The 17226-nt window shown below is 47.5% G+C and overlaps 1 protein-coding gene across 1 annotated transcript in view; it reads left to right on the top strand.

Annotated features, from left to right (window-relative positions):
- The window catches only part of LOC142200096 (fibrocystin-L-like), a 207602-nt gene that overhangs the window by 53923 nt on the left and 136453 nt on the right, over positions 1 to 17226 (top strand). Inside the window, exons 19-20 of the mRNA XM_075270160.1 lie at positions 90 to 247; positions 16156 to 16260. Of these exons, the coding sequence (XP_075126261.1) occupies positions 90 to 247; positions 16156 to 16260 (263 nt within the window). The remainder of the gene's footprint in view (positions 1 to 89; positions 248 to 16155; positions 16261 to 17226) is intronic.

The raw sequence follows: 17226 nt of genomic DNA, 5'->3' as shown, positions 1-17226 counted from the left end.
GCCATACATTTTGGACTGTATGTATAACTTTATGATGTCATCCCTATTACCCTATGTTCTATATAAAATATTATTGGGGATTATTTTAGGTGATTTCCCGCTTCTTTCCTACAAAATTCTGGGTGAAAGTAACATTACAGTGGATATTGAAGAGACAACTAAAGGTGTTTCGGACATGAAGACCTTCACTATAGTGTGGGGTAACGTTTACTCCTCTCCTCTGGCAACAAACGCGTCTCCTCTAGAGGTCAGTTACATAACAGTAGAGACTGGACACAGTCCATGGACTTCACCACTGGTCACTGTACAGTGTATCCACCCAGATGTGACTACTGCATTTGCACCCCTATAGCTGCACCAGTGGGCACGATTACTGCATCTGCATCCCTTATAGTACCTCTTGGTACAGTTTAAGGCTGGATTCACACAGGGTTTTTTGGAACGGATTTTGACGCAGTATCCGCATCAAAATCCGGCTCAAAAAACCAGCCTCCCATTGAATTCAAGAAGCGACCTGCCCTTTCTTCAGGCGAATTCTGTGGCAGAATTCACCACGGTGTCCACGTTGTGACAATCTCTCCTGACTAGCCCTATTCATTTGGGCCTAATCCAGAGCTGTATGCCGCGATTGGATGCCGGAAAATTCCGTGTGCACTGCACTGACATCCAGTCGCAGGAGAGGTTTTTTGGCGCAGATTTTTCCAATAGCTCGTAGCGGAAAAAAAGAGATTCTGCGGCTGACTCAACCGTGGCGTCCGCACCACAAGGTTCCCTTTCGATTAGGCCCATTCATTCAGGCCTAATCCGGAGCGGAATGCCGCGATGGGATGCCAGAGCACTGCATTGGCTTTCCGTCGTGGCCAGCCGAGCGGTATTTTCACACACAGAATCAATTTTTCTCCATGCGAACTTACCCTTAGAAGGAGACCTTATATTACCAGAAACTATCAACCTAAGGCCGGGTTCAGACGATGTATTATGGCACGTATTGTGGTACGTAGACAGCGCGGGAGCTTTTGGGGGCCGTATACACTCCCATTGTGTGAACCCGGCCTTAAGGGGCTCCACAAACATGACCATATTTAGGCTAAAGCCACATGTAGTGAATCTCAACTAAAAAACACCTCAGAAATAACGCAGCGAAAACAAGTTTTTGATTGAGTTTTTGCTACTTTTTTTTCTACTACTTTCCTTTCCCTATTCAATAGATACTGAAAACATTTGCAATTCCATAGTTAAAATTAACTAATTAATGCATTGTTTTTTTCCGTTGCATTTTTCACAGAAAGTCCGCTGAATTTTCTTGACTTTATGAGTTTATAAATAACATGCTGCGATTTGCAAAAATGCAAGCATTTTTGAAATTGCAGCATTCCTAACTACAGATATTTTTATGCAATGTTTGCATGGGATAAGCCAGAGTAATGTAAAATGCAGCCTATTTGCAACATGGGCCACCAGCCTTAGAGTAAGTTCACTCGGACATTTTTGGTAAGCATTTTGAGGCTGTATCAGCCTCAAAATCCTGACCAAAAAGACAGCTCCCATTGAAATCAATGGGAGCTGCTTAGGAGCTTTTTCCGGGAGCCGGCTTGTGCTGACTCCTGGTAAAAGAAGCAAGGTGCTCATTCTTCAGGCCATTTTGCCTCGCGATTCGGCTTGAAGACACACCCTCCTCCGGACTAGGCCCGTTAGAGCCAGGTATAAACAACCATACAAAGGCTCAAGATCTTACTGTAGTGTGAAAAAGCGCACTCCTTTGACACACTTGTCTGTTGACGCCTACAAAGACGTCTACAGAACTTGTTTTAGTAAATGCTTATACAAGTAGAGCCTCCCTGACAGAGTGGAGAGGGCGTTATAGTAACATGGTGACAGTGTTGAGGTAGCAGCAGCATGAGGAGGCCACAGAGTGGCAATATGATATAATGTGTAGGTAGCAGCAGCCTTAGGAGGCTATACAGTACCCAGTGACAGACTGAAGAGGTGACAGCAGCATAAGGGGGCCATACAGTGACCCAGTCGCAAAGTAATGAGGTGGCAGCAGCCTTAGGAGACCATACGGTGACCCAATGGCAGAGTGGGGAGATTGCAGCAGCCTTGGGAGGCCATACAGTGACCTAGTGGCAGAGTGAAGAAGCGGCAGCAGCAATAGGAAGGCCATACAGTGACCTTGTGGCAGTGTGTGGAGGTTGCAACAGCTTGTGGAGGCCATACAATGACCCAGTGGAAGAGTGAGGAGGCAGAAGCAGTCTTAGGAGGCCATACAGTGACCCAGTGGAAGAGGGGGAAAGTGGAATCTGCTTAAGGAGGCCATACAGTAACCTATTATCAGAGAGTGGAAGTTGAAGCAACCTTAGGAGGCCATACGGTTACCCAGTGGCAGAGTGTGGAGGTTGCAGAATCCTTAGGAAGCCATTCAGTGACCCAGTGGCAGGGTGGGGAGGCGGCAGCAGAGTGAGGAGGCCATACAGTGACCCAGTAGCAGAGTGTGGAGGTTGCAGCAGCCTTAGCAGGCCATACAGTGACGCAGTGGAAGAGGGGGGAGGTGTCAGCCGTAATAGGCCACAGAGTAGCAAGGCAATATAATGTGGTAGTAGCAACAGCCTTAGGAGGTCATACAGTGTGCAGTGAAACAAACATTTTATAACACTAACAATTATGTGCCTGACACTAGTAGTGTAAAACTCGTCCTATAAAATATAAAGCCTTAGACAAAAATGCAAAGAGGAAACATAACAAATAGAGATGAGCGAACACTAAAATGTTCGAGGTTCGAAATTCGATTCGAACAGCCGCTCAATGTTCGTGTGTTCGAACGGGTTTCGAACCCCATTATAGTCTATGGGGAACAGATACTCGTTAAGGGGGAAACCCAAATCCGTGTCTGGAGGGTCACCAAGTCCACTATGACACCCCAGGAAATGATGCCAACACCTCTGGAATGACACTGGGACAGCAGGGGAAGCATGTCTGGGGGCATCTAACACACCAAAGACCCTCTATTACCCCAACATCACAGCCTAACAACTACACACTTTACACACTCAATACCACCTCTCTGACAGTAGGAAAACACCTTGAAACATGTGTATTTGGCACTTGCAGTAAGGAGAGCTTGTCACCAGCAGTGAATTTGGCCCTTGTAGTAAGTTGAGGTTGGCACCAACATTTGTTTTGAAAATCAGGGTGGATTGAGCCTCTAACCAGCAGAGTTTGGGCAAATTCATGGTGGAGGGAGCCTCTAAAAACCCCAGTTTGGACCAATTCATGGTGGAGGGAGCCTCTAACCAGCCCAGTTTGGGCAAATTCATGGTGGAGGGAGCCTCTAAAAAACCCAGTTTGGACCAATTCATGGTGGAGGGAGCCTCTAACCAGCCCAGTTTGGGCAAATTCATGGTGGAGGGAGCCTCTAACCAGCCCAGTTTGGACCAATTCATGGTGGAGGGAGCCTCTAACCAGCCCAGTTTGGACCAATTAATGGTGGAGGGAGCCTCTAACCACCCCAGTTTGGACCAATTCATGGTGGAGGGAGCCTCTAAACAGCCCAGTTTGGGCAAATTCATGGTGGAGGGAGCCTCTAAAAAACCCAGTTTGGACCAATTCATGGTGGAGGGAGCCTCTAACCAGCCCAGTTTGGACCAATTAATGGTGGAGGGAGCCTCTAAACAGCCAAGTTTGGACCAATTCATGGTGGAGGGAGCCTCTAAAAACCCCAGTTTGGACCAATTCATGGTGGAGGGAGCCTCTAACCAGCCCAGTTTGGGCAAATTCATGGTGGAGGGAGCCTCTAAACAGCCCAGTTTGGGCAAATTCATGGTGGAGGGAGCCTCTAACCAGCCCAGTTTGGACCAATTAATGGTGGAGGGAGCCTCTAACCAGCCCAGTTTGGACCAATTAATGGTGGAGGGAGCCTCTAACCACCCCAGTTTGGACCAATTCATGGTGGAGGGAGCCTCTAACCAGCCCAGTTTGGACCAATTCATGGTGGAGGGAGCCTCTAAAAAACCCAGTTTGGACCAATTCATGGTGGAGGGAGCCTCTAAACAGCCCAGTTTGGGCAAATTCATGGTGGAGGGAGCCTCTAAAAACCCCAGTTTGGACCAATTCATGGTGGAGGGAGCCTCTAACTAGCCCAGTTTGGGCAAATTCATGGTGGAGGGAGCCTCTAAAAAACCCAGTTTGGACCAATTCATGGTGGAGGGAGCCTCTAACCAGCCCAGTTTGGGCAAATTCATGGTGGAGGGAGCCTCTAACCAGCCCAGTTTGGACCAATTAATGGTGGAGGGAGCCTCTAACCAGCCCAGTTTGGACCAATTAATGGTGGAGGGAGCCTCTAACCACCCCAGTTTGGACCAATTCATGGTGGAGGGAGCCTCTAAACAGCCCAGTTTGGGCAAATTCATGGTGGAGGGAGCCTCTAAAAAACCCAGTTTGGACCAATTCATGGTGGAGGGAGCCTCTAACCAGCCCAGTTTGGACCAATTAATGGTGGAGGGAGCCTCTAAACAGCCAAGTTTGGACCAATTCATGGTGGAGGGAGCCTCTAAAAACCCCAGTTTGGACCAATTCATGGTGGAGGGAGCCTCTAACCAGCCCAGTTTGGGCAAATTCATGGTGGAGGGAGCCTCTAAACAGCCCAGTTTGGGCAAATTCATGGTGGAGGGAGCCTCTAACCAGCCCAGTTTGGACCAATTAATGGTGGAGGGAGCCTCTAACCAGCCCAGTTTGGACCAATTAATGGTGGAGGGAGCCTCTAACCAGCCCAGTTTGGACCAATTAATGGTGGAGGGAGCCTCTAACCACCCCAGTTTGGACCAATTCATGGTGGAGGGAGCCTCTAACCAGCCCAGTTTGGACCAATTCATGGTGGAGGGAGCCTCTAAAAAACCCAGTTTGGACCAATTCATGGTGGAGGGAGCCTCTAAACAGCCCAGTTTGGGCAAATTCATGGTGGAGGGAGCCTCTAAAAAACCCAGTTTGGACCAATTCATGGTGGAGGGAGCCTCTAACCAGCCCAGTTTGGACCAATTAATGGTGGAGGGAGCCTCTAAACAGCCAAGTTTGGACCAATTCATGGTGGAGGGAGCCTCTAAAAACCCCAGTTTGGACCAATTCATGGTGGAGGGAGCCTCTAACCAGCCCAGTTTGGACCAATTAATGGTGGAGGGAGCCTCTAACCAGCCCAGTTTGGACCAATTAATGGTGGAGGGAGCCTCTAACCACCCCAGTTTGGACCAATTCATGGTGGAGGGAGCCTCTAAACAGCCCAGTTTGGGCAAATTCATGGTGGAGGGAGCCTCTAAAAAACCCAGTTTGGACCAATTCATGGTGGAGGGAGCCTCTAACCAGCCCAGTTTGGACCAATTAATGGTGGAGGGAGCCTCTAAACAGCCAAGTTTGGACCAATTCATGGTGGAGGGAGCCTCTAAAAACCCCAGTTTGGACCAATTCATGGTGGAGGGAGCCTCTAACCAGCCCAGTTTGGACCAATTAATGGTGGAGGGAGCCTCTAACCAGCCCAGTTTGGACCAATTAATGGTGGAGGGAGCCTCTAACCACCCCAGTTTGGACCAATTCATGGTGGAGGGAGCCTCTAAACAGCCCAGTTTGGGCAAATTCATGGTGGATGGAGCCTCTAAAAAACCCAGTTTGGACCAATTCATGGTGGAGGGAGCCTCTAACCAGCCCAGTTTGGACCAATTAATGGTGGAGGGAGCCTCTAAACAGCCAAGTTTGGACCAATTCATGGTGGAGGGAGCCTCTAAAAACCCCAGTTTGGACCAATTCATGGTGGAGGGAGCCTCTAACCAGCCCAGTTTGGGCAAATTCATGGTGGAGGGAGCCTCTAAACAGCCCAGTTTGGGCAAATTCATGGTGGAGGGAGCCTCTAACCAGCCCAGTTTGGACCAATTAATGGTGGAGGGAGCCTCTAACCAGCCCAGTTTGGACCAATTCATGGTGGAGGGAGCCTCTAACCAGCCCAGTTTGGACCAATTAATGGTGGAGGGAGCCTCTAACCACCCCAGTTTGGACCAATTCATGGTGGAGGGAGCCTCTAACCAGCCCAGTTTGGACCAATTCATGGTGGAGGGAGCCTCTAAAAAACCCAGTTTGGACCAATTCATGGTGGAGGGAGCCTCTAAACAGCCCAGTTTGGGCAAATTCATGGTGGAGGGAGCCTCTAAAAAACCCAGTTTGGACCAATTCATGGTGGAGGGAGCCTCTAACCAGCCCAGTTTGGACCAATTAATGGTGGAGGGAGCCTCTAAACAGCCAAGTTTGGACCAATTCATGGTGGAGGGAGCCTCTAAAAACCCCAGTTTGGGCAAATTCATGGTGGAGGGAGCCTCTAACCAGCCCAGTTTGGACCAATTAATGGTGGAGGGAGCCTCTAACCAGCCCAGTTTGGACCAATTCATGGTGGAGGGAGCCTCTAACCAGCCCAGTTTGGACCAATTAATGGTGGAGGGAGCCTCTAACCACCCCAGTTTGGACCAATTCATGGTGGAGGGAGCCTCTAACCACCCCAGTTTGGACCAATTCATGGTGGAGGGAGCCTCTAAACAGCCAAGTTTGGACCAATTCATGGTGAAGGGAGCCTCTAAAAACCCGTTTGGACCAATTCATGGTGGAGGGAGCCTCTAACCAGCCCAGTTTGGGCAAATTCACGGTGGAGGGAGCCTCTAAACAGCCCAGTTTGGGCAAATTCATGGTGGAGGGAGCCTCTAACCAGCCCAGTTTGGACCAATTAATGGTGGAGGGAGCCTCTAACCAGCCCAGTTTGGACCAATTAATGGTGGAGGGAGCCTCTAACCACCCCAGTTTGGACCAATTCATGGTGGAGGGAGCCTCTAAACAGCCAAGTTTGGACCAATTCATGGTGGAGGGAGCCTCTAAAAACCCCAGTTTGGACCAATTCATGGTGGAGGGAGCCTCTAACCAGCCCAGTTTGGACCAATTAATGGTGGAGGGAGCCTCTAAACAGCCAAGTTTTGGGAAATTCATGGTGGAGGGAGCCTCTAACCAGCCCAGTTTGGACCAATTCATGGTGGAGGGAGCCTCTAAACAGCCCAGTTTGGGCAAATTCATGGTGGAGGGAGCCTCTAAAAAACCCAGTTTGGACCAATTCATGGTGGAGGGAGCCTCTAACCAGCCCAGTTTGGACCAATTAATGGTGGAGGGAGCCTCTAAACAGCCAAGTTTGGACCAATTCATGGTGGAGGGAGCCTCTAAAAACCCCAGTTTGGACCAATTCATGGTGGAGGGAGCCTCTAACCAGCCCAGTTTGGGCAAATTCATGGTGGAGGGAGCCTCTAAACAGCCCAGTTTGGGCAAATTCATGGTGGAGGGAGCCTCTAACCAGCCCAGTTTGGACCAATTAATGGTGGAGGGAGCCTCTAACCAGCCCAGTTTGGACCAATTAATGGTGGAGGGAGCCTCTAACCAGCCCAGTTTGGACCAATTAATGGTGGAGGGAGCCTCTAACCACCCCAGTTTGGATCAATTCATGGTGGAGGGAGCCTCTAACCAGCCCAGTTTGGACCAATTCATGGTGGAGGGAGCCTCTAAAAAACCCAGTTTGGACCAATTCATGGTGGAGGGAGCCTCTAAACAGCCCAGTTTGGGCAAATTCATGGTGGAGGGAGCCTCTAAACAGCCCAGTTTGGGCAAATTCATGGTGGAGGGAGCCTCTAACCAGCCCAGTTTGGACCAATTAATGGTGGAGGGAGCCTCTAACCAGCCCAGTTTGGACCAATTCATGGTGGAGGGAGCCTCTAAACAGCCCAGTTTTGGCAAATTCATGGTGGAAGGAGCCTCTAACCAGCAGAGTTGTGGGAAAGCAGGGTGGAGGGAGCCTCTAACCAGCAGAGTTGGTGGAAATCAGGGTGGAGGGAGCCTCTAACCAGCAGAGTTGGGGGAAATCATGTTGGAGGGAGCCTAGTATTAGCAGAATTGTGCAACGCTTATGGTGGATGAGTATGAGGATGCGGAGGAATTGGAGAGGTTGAGTACAGACATGGAGTTTCATGTTGGGGTGCTTTACACAGGTGGGCACAAAAATGAAGGCTCTATCCAGTGGTGGTTCATTTTTATCAAAGTGAGCCGGTCGGCACTCTCAGCTGACAGACGGGTGCGCTTGTCAGTGATGATGCCACCGGCTGCACTGAACACCCTCTCAGATAGGACGCTGGCGGCAGGACAGGACAGCACCTCCAAGGCATATAGGGCAAGTTCAAGCCACAGGTCCAACTTCGACACCCAATACGTGTAGGGCGCAGAGGGGTCGGAGAGGACAGGGCTGTGGTCGGAAAGGTATTCCCGCAACATGCGCCTATACTTCTCACGCCTGGTGACACTAGGACCCTCCGTGGCGGCACTTTGGCGAGGGGGTGCCATCAAGGTGTCCCAGACCTTAGACAGTGTGCCCCTCGTTTGTGTGGACCGGTGAGAACTTGGTTGCCTACTGGAGGAACTGCCCTCCCTGCCGCCAACGTCACATGCTGGAAACATCTCCATCATATTCTGCACCAATTGCCTGTGGCAAGCATTGATGCGATTGGCCCTCCCCTCTACCGGAATAAAAGACGAGATGTTGTTTTTATACCGGGGGTCAAGGATAGCAAAGATCCAGTACTGGTTGTCCTCCATGATTTTGACAATACGCTTGTCGGTTGTAAAGCACCCCAACATGAACTCAGCCATGTCTGCCACAGTGTTAGTTGGCATGACTCCTCTGGCCCCACCGGAAAGTTCAATCTCCATTTCCTCCTCATCCTCCATGTCTACCCATCCGCGCTGCAACAATGGGACGATTCGAAGTTGCCCGGAAGCCTCCTGTATCACCATCACATCATCGGACAACTCTTCTTCCTCCTCCTCCTCCTCCTCCTCCTCCATTAAACGCAGTGAAGCGGACAGATGTGTGGACCTACTCTCCAGCTGTGACGGATCGGATGCTATCCCTAACTCCTCTGTGTGATCTGAGTTATCCCTGATGTCAATCAGGGATTCTCTCAGAACACACAAGAGCGGGATTGTAAGGCTCACCATCGCATCCTCAGAGCTCACCCTCCTTGTGGACTCCTCAAAGACCCGTAGGATGTCACAAAGGTCTCTCATCCATGGCCACTCATGGATGTGAAACTGAGGCAGCTGACTTTGTGGCACCCTAGGGTTTTGTAGCTGGTATTCCATCAAAGGTCTCTGCTGCTCAACCACTCTATTCAACATCTGAAACGTTGAGTTCCAGCGTGTGGGGACGTCGCACAAAAGCCGGTGTTGTGGCACATGCAGGCGTTGCTGGAGAGATTTTAAGCTAGCAGCGGCTACTGTCGACTTGCGAAAGTGGGCGCACATGCGCCGCACTTTCACCAGTAGCTCTGGAACATTGGGGTAGCTCTTTAGGAAACGTTGCACCACTAGGTTGAAGACGTGGGCCAGGCATGGAACATGTTGGAGTCCGGCAAGCTCCAGAGCTGCTACCAGGTTCCGGCCGTTATCACAAACGACCATGCCTGGGCCCAGGTGCAGCGGCTCAAACCATATTGCCGTCTCATCGAGGAGGGCATCCCTCACCTCGGAGGCAGTGTGCTGTCTGTCCCCCAAGCTGATCAGCTTCAGCACAGCCTGCTGACGTCTACCAACGCCAGTGCTGCAACGTTTCCAACTCGTAGCTGGGGTCAATCTAACAGCGGAGGAGGAGGCGGTGGCGGAGGAGGAGGCGGTGGCGGAGGAGGAGGCGGTAGAGGAGGAGGAGGAGGGGGGTGTTCTTCTCGTGTCCCTGCCAGGAATGTTAGGCGGGGAGACGAGGTACACCGGGCCAGTTTGGGAAGCAGTCCCAGCCTCAACTACATTCACCCAGTGTGCCGTCAGTGAAATGTAGCGTCCCTGTCCGCATGCACTTGTCCACGCGTCGGTGGTCAAGTGGACCTTTGTGCAAAGCGCGGAACTAAGGGCCCGCCTGATGTTGAGTGACACGTGCTGGTGCAAGGCGGGGACGGCACACCGGGAGAAGTAGTGACGGCTAGGGACGGCATAGCGAGGTGCCGCAGTTGCCATCAGGTCCAGGAAGGCGGGAGTTTCAACAAGCCGGAACGCCAACATCTCCTGGGCCAGCAGTTTAGCGATGTTGGCGTTCAAGGCTTGCGCGTGTGGGTGGTTAGCAGTGTATTTCTGCCGCCGCTCCAATGTCTGAGAGATGGTGGGTTGTTGTAAAGAAACGCCTGATGGTGCCTTTGATGGTGCAGGAGAAGGAGATAAGACAGGACCAGGGGAGGATGAGGTAGAAGTCAACAAAGTGGCGGAGGCAGATGAAGTGGTGTCCTGGCTCGTCCTCTGGAGTGCATCGCCAGCACAGTCAGCAGTGGCAGTGGCAGAGGCAGAGGCAGTGGCAGAGGCAGTGGCAGTGGCGTGAACGGCAGGCGGCCTTTGTCCTGCCGTTGCTGCCTGCCACTGATTCCAGTGCTTGGATTCCAAATGACGGCGCATTGAAGTGGTGGACAGGTTGCTCTTCTCAGAGCCCCTAATCAATTTCGAGAGGCAAATTGTGCAGACAACACTATATCTGTCCTCGGCGCATTCCTTGAAAAAACTCCACACCTTCGAGAAACGTGCCCTCGAGGTGGGAGTTTTTCGGGGCTGGGTACGAACTGGAACATCTTGGGAGATTCCGGGTGTGGCCTGGCTTCGCCTAAGCTGCTGACCTCTGCCTCTGCCTCTAGCTACCCTTTTTGGTGCTGCACCTGCCTCAACATCCACACTACTTTCCCCGCTTGACATCCCCCCTGTCCAGGTCGGGTCAGTGTCCTCATCATCCACCACTTCCTCTTCCAACTCCTGTCTCATCTCCTCCTCCCGCACAATGCGCCGGTCAACTGGATGCCCTGACGGCAACTGCGTCACATCATCGTCGATGAGGGTGGGTTGCTGGTCATCCACCACCAAATCGAACGGAGATGGAGGAGACTCTAGTGTTTGAGCATCTGGACACAGATGCTCCTCTGTTAGGTTCGTGGAATCGTGACGTGGAGAGGCAGGTTGAGGGACAATGAAAGGAGCGGAGAACAGCTCTGGGGAGCAGGGACAGTTTGGGTTATTGTTCTGTAAAGCTTCGGAATTTTGGGAGGAAGGAAGACAAGACTGTTGGGTAATAGGAGGAGAGGAGGCAGAGTCTGACTGGCTGCTGGACAATGTGCTGTAAGCGTTCTCTGACAGCCATTGCAAGACCTGTTCCTGGTTCTCGGGCCTACTAAGGTTTGTACCCTGCAGTTTAGTTAATGTGGCAAGCAACCCTGGCACTGTGGAGTGGCGCAATGCTTGCTGCCCCACAGGAGTAGGCACGGGACGCCCTGTGGCTTCACTGCTACCTTGCTCCCCAGAACCATTCCCCCGACCTCGCCCACGGCCTCGTCCACGTCCCTTTCCGGGAGCCTTGCGCATTTTGAATTCCTAGTTAGAAATTGGCACTGTATACCAGTAGTAAAAATTGTGGGTGCACGTAACCCCAATATATTCTTTGAATTCCCAGTCAGACACTGGCACTATATGGCAGTAGCAAGAAATGAGGGTATTTGTATTCCCAATATACTCTTTAAATTCCCAGTCAGACAATGGCACTGTATACCAGTAGTAAAAATTGTGGGTGCACGTAACCCCAATATATTCTTTGAATTCCCAGTCAGAAACTGGCACTATATGGCAGTAGCAAGAAATGAGGGTATTTGTATTCCCAATATACTCTTTGAATTCCCAGTCAGACAATGGCACTGTATACCAGTAGTAAAAATTGTGGGTGCACGTAACCCCAATATATTCTTTGAATTACTAGTCAGAAACTGGCACTATATGGCAGTAGCAAGAAATGAGGGTATTTATAACCCCAATATATTCTTTGAATTCCCAGTCAGACAATGGCACTGTATACCAGTAGTAAAAATTGTGGGTGCACGTAACCCCAATATATTCTTTGAATTCCCAGTCAGAAACTGGCACTATATGGCAGTAGCAAGAAATGAGGGTATTTGTATTCCCAATATACTCTTTGAATTCCCAGTCAGACAATGGCACTGTATACCAGTAGTAAAAATTGTGGGTGCACGTAACCCCAATATATTCTTTGAATTACCAGTCAGAAACTGGCACTATATGGCAGTAGCAAGAAATGAGGGTATTTATAACCCCAATATATTCTTTGAATTCCCAGTCAGACAATGGCACTGTATACCAGTAGTAAAAATTGTGGGTGCACGTAACCCCAATATATTCTTTGAATTCCCAGTCAGAAACTGGCACTATATGGCAGTAGCAAGAAATGAGGGTATTTGTATTCCCAATATACTCTTTGAATTCCCAGTCAGACAATGGCACTGTATACCAGTAGTAAAAATTGTGGGTGCACGTAACCCCAATATATTCTTTGAATTACCAGTCAGAAACTGGCACTATATGGCAGTAGCAAGAAATGAGGGTATTTATAACCCCAATATATTCTTTGAATTCCCAGTCAGACAATGGCACTGTATACCAGTAGTAAAAATTGTGGGTGCACGTAACCCCAATATATTCTTTGAATTCCCAGTCAGAAACTGGCACTATATGGCAGTAGCAAGAAATGAGGGTATTTGTATTCCCAATATACTCTTTGAATTCCCAGTCAGACAATGGCACTGTATACCAGTAGTAAAAATTGTGGGTGCACGTAACCCCAATATATTCTTTGAATTACCAGTCAGAAACTGGCACTATATGGCAGTAGCAAGAAATGAGGGTATTTATAACCCCAATATATTCTTTGAATTCCCAGTCAGACAATGGCACTGTATACCAGTAGTAAAAATTGTGGGTGCACGTAACCCCAATATATTCTTTGAATTCCCAGTCAGAAACTGGCACTATATGGCAGTAGCAAGAAATGAGGGTATTTGTATTCCCAATATACTCTTTGAATTCCCAGTCAGACAATGGCACTGTATACCAGTAGTAAAAATTGTGGGTGCACGTAACCCCAATATATTCTTTGAATTACCAGTCAGAAACTGGCACTATATGGCAGTAGCAAGAAATGAGGGTATTTATAACCCCAATATATTCTTTGAATTCCCAGTCAGACAATGGCACTGTATACCAGTAGTAAAAATTGTGGGTGCACGTAACCCCAATATATTCTTTGAATTCCCAGTCAGAAACTGGCACTATATGGCAGTAGCAAGAAATGAGGGTATTTGTATTCCCAATATACTCTTTGAATTCCCAGTCAGACAATGGCACTGTATACCAGTAGTAAAAATTGTGGGTGCACGTAACCCCAATATATTCTTTGAATTACCAGTCAGAAACTGGCACTATATGGCAGTAGCAAGAAATGAGGGTATTTATAACCCCAATATATTCTTTGAATTCCCAGTCAGACAATGGCACTGTATACCAGTAGTAAAAATTGTGGGTGCACGTAACCCCAATATATTCTTTGAATTCCCAGTCAGAAACTGGCACTATATGGCAGTAGCAAGAAATGAGGGTATTTGTATTCCCAATATACTCTTTGAATTCCCAGTCAGACAATGGCACTGTATACCAGTAGTAAAAATTGTGGGTGCACGTAACCCCAATATATTCTTTGAATTACCAGTCAGAAACTGGCACTATATGGCAGTAGCAAGAAATGAGGGTATTTATAACCCCAATATATTCTTTGAATTCCCAGTCAGACAATGGCACTGTATACCAGTAGTAAAAATTGTGGGTGCACGTAACCCCAATATATTCTTTGAATTCCCAGTCAGAAACTGGCACTATATGGCAGTAGCAAGAAATGAGGGTATTTATAACCCCAATATATTCTTTGAATTCCCAGTCAGACAATGGCACTGTATACCAGTAGTAAAAATTGTGGGTGCACGTAACCCCAATATATTCTTTGAATTACCAGTCAGAAACTGGCACTATATGGCAGTAGCAAGAAATGAGGGTATTTATAACCCCAATATATTCTTTGAATTCCCAGTCAGACAATGGCACTGTATACCAGTAGTAAAAATTGTGGGTGCACGTAACCCCAATATATTCTTTGAATTACCAGTCAGAAACTGGCACTATATGGCAGTAGCAAGAAATGAGGGTATTTATAACCCCAATATATTCTTTGAATTCCCAGTCAGACAATGGCACTGTATACCAGTAGTAAAAATTGTGGGTGCACGTAACCCCAATATATTCTTTGAATTCCCAGTCAGAAACTGGCACTATATGGCAGTAGCAAGAAATGAGGGTATTTGTATTCCCAATATACTCTTTGAATTCCCAGTCAGACAATGGCACTGTATACCAGTAGTAAAAATTGTGGGTGCACGTAACCCCAATATATTCTTTGAATTACCAGTCAGAAACTGGCACTATATGGCAGTAGCAAGAAATGAGGGTATTTATAACCCCAATATATTCTTTGAATTCCCAGTCAGACAATGGCACTGTATACCAGTAGTAAAAATTGTGGGTGCACGTAACCCCAATATATTCTTTGAATTACCAGTCAGAAACTGGCACTATATGGCAGTAGCAAGAAATGAGGGTATTTGTATTCCCAATATACTCTTTGAATTCCCAGTCAGACAATGGCACTGTATACCAGTAGTAGAAATTGTGGGTGCACGTAACCCCAATATATTCTTTGAATTACCAGTCAGAAACTGGCACTATATGGCAGTAGCAAGAAATGAGGGTATTTATAACCCCAATATATTCTTTGAATTCCCAGTCAGACAATGGCACTGTATACCAGTAGTAAAAATTGTGGGTGCACGTAACCCCAATATATTCTTTGAATTCCCAGTCAGACACTGGCACTATATGGCAGTAGCAAGAAATGAGGGTATTTGTATTCCCAATATATTCTTTGAATTCCCAGTCAGACAATGGCACTGTATACCAGTAGTAAAAATTGTGGGTGCACGTAACCCCAATATATTCTTTGAATTCCCAGTCAGACACTGGCACTATATGGCAGTAGCAAGAAATGAGGGTATTTGTAACCCCAATATATTCTTTGAATTCCCAGTCAGACAATGGCACTGTATACCAGTAGTAAAAATTGTGGGTGCACGTAACCCCAATATATTCTTTGAATTACCAGTCAGAAACTGGCACTATATGGCAGTAGCAAGAAATGAGGGTATTTGTATTCCCAATATATTCTTTGAATTCCCAGTCAGACAATGGCACTGTATACCAGTAGTAAAAATTGTGGGTGCACGTAACCCCAATATATTCTTTGAATTCCCAGTCAGACACTGGCACTATATGGCAGTAGCAAGAAATGAGGGTATTTGTATTCCCAATATATTCTTTGAATTCCCAGTCAGACAATGGCACTGTATACCAGTAGTAAAAATTGTGGGTGTATATAGCCCCAATTCTATTGCTAGGGGACTTGCAGGGTATTTCTGGGGTGAAGGTGGGGGGGCACACCGTTGGAACGGGTATCGGGGTATATATTGGGTATACGGGAATACACTGACAGTGTATTCCATTCAGGATCCTGGGAAAGCTGGGTTGCGGCGATTGAGCCCGTCAGTGCCACGTTACACTGACAAGCTTCTCCCTGGAATTTAGCTCTTACAAGAGCTGTTGGTTGTCTTCTCCTTCCTATCCTAGCCTGTCCCTGCCTACCCAGAATCTAAGCCCTAGCTAGCTGGACGGAAACCTCCGTCCTCGGTGAATTGCAAGCTCAGAATGACGCGAACCTGGGCGGCGCTGTTCTTTTAAATTAGAGGTCACATGTATTCGGCAGCCAATGGGTTTTGCCTACTTTTTTCAACGTCACCGGTGTCGTAGTTCCTGTCCCACCTACCCTGCGCTGTTATTGGAGCAAAAAAGGCGCCAGGGAAGGTGGGAGGGGAATCGAGTAATGGCGCACTTTACCACGCGGTGTTCGATTCGATTCGAACATGCCGAACAGCCTAATATCCGATCGAACATGAGTTCGATAGAACACTGTTCGCTCATCTCTAATAACAAACCATTCCGATTGTATCAAATCTAAAATTGTCCTGGTCCTCAAGGGGTTAAGAATGTGATGGGTTTAGGGTGAAAACCAACAATATAAGCATTTGTGGTGCAAGAATTGAATACTCAACAGTTACAATCTGCTTCTTCTAGGTGAGAAATGCTGTGCTAGATATCCTAAGTGCACAATGTCCGGATGAAATAGCTAAACAGATGGAAAGTTCATCCGTCACGTTTTTCAGGAACTATGAAACAAATGAGGTATTAAAGAATATTACATAGTAAAACATTTCTCTTTTACATGAAAAAGAGGTAGTAGAGAGGAGTCTGTATTTATCGTCCCCATGTATCTAAAATGAAAAATGAAGTAACTTTTTAGATATTGTTTATTAATAGAGATGAGCGAACAGTAAAATGTTCGAGGTTCGATATTCGTTTCGAGTAGCCCCTCAATATTCGACTACTCGAATCGAATATCGAACCTTATTATACTATATTATATATAGTATAATACTATACTATACTAATATACTTATATTATTAGTACTACTCGCTCATCTCTATTTATTAACCATTCCTGTTTATTTTGTATCGCCTATGTAGATAGATATAGTCTAATCCTACTGTCATACTCTCCTTCATCTATCCCCTACATTTGTCCCCTGCTATCCTACCAACAGTATGTTAGAAAAAAAAAGCAACTAAGTTTTCATTTTAGATGTATTGAGATAGTAAAAAAAAATTTTTGGTTGCAATAAGTATTCTCTTCAACACCCCATGATATAAAAATGCCAAATAACAATCTTAACTCTGTCATATCTTTGATGACTTCTTTGTAAAAAGTAACTCAGCCTGATATATGAAGAAGAACATATTTCTTAAATAAGATATGTTACATAGTTACTTACACATACCTCCCAACTGTCCCGGATTCTGCGGGACATTCCCGGATTCCAGGTTATGTCCCGTCGTCCTGGTCAGCGGGAGGTATGTCCCGGTTTCAACTCATCTGTATCCAGAGGATGGCAGACAACTCCTGCTTCACTGCTGTGCTCCGATACCCAGAGCTGTAGGTACAATGTGATGACGTCACTCACATCGCACTTACAGTTCCCAGAACACTCCGTGACTGAGAATGCAGACAGAGCTGCAGGGGAGCGAGGAAGGGCGAGTATCAGTGTTTTTTATGTTAAACTTAGAGGGAAAATTTAGGGGGAACATTAT

Source organism: Leptodactylus fuscus, chromosome 4, assembly GCF_031893055.1.
Source record: "Leptodactylus fuscus isolate aLepFus1 chromosome 4, aLepFus1.hap2, whole genome shotgun sequence".
Taxonomy (NCBI): Eukaryota; Metazoa; Chordata; class Amphibia; order Anura; family Leptodactylidae; genus Leptodactylus; species Leptodactylus fuscus.
Note: the sequence above shows the minus strand (reverse complement) of the source record. Positions and strands in the feature narration are given on the sequence as shown.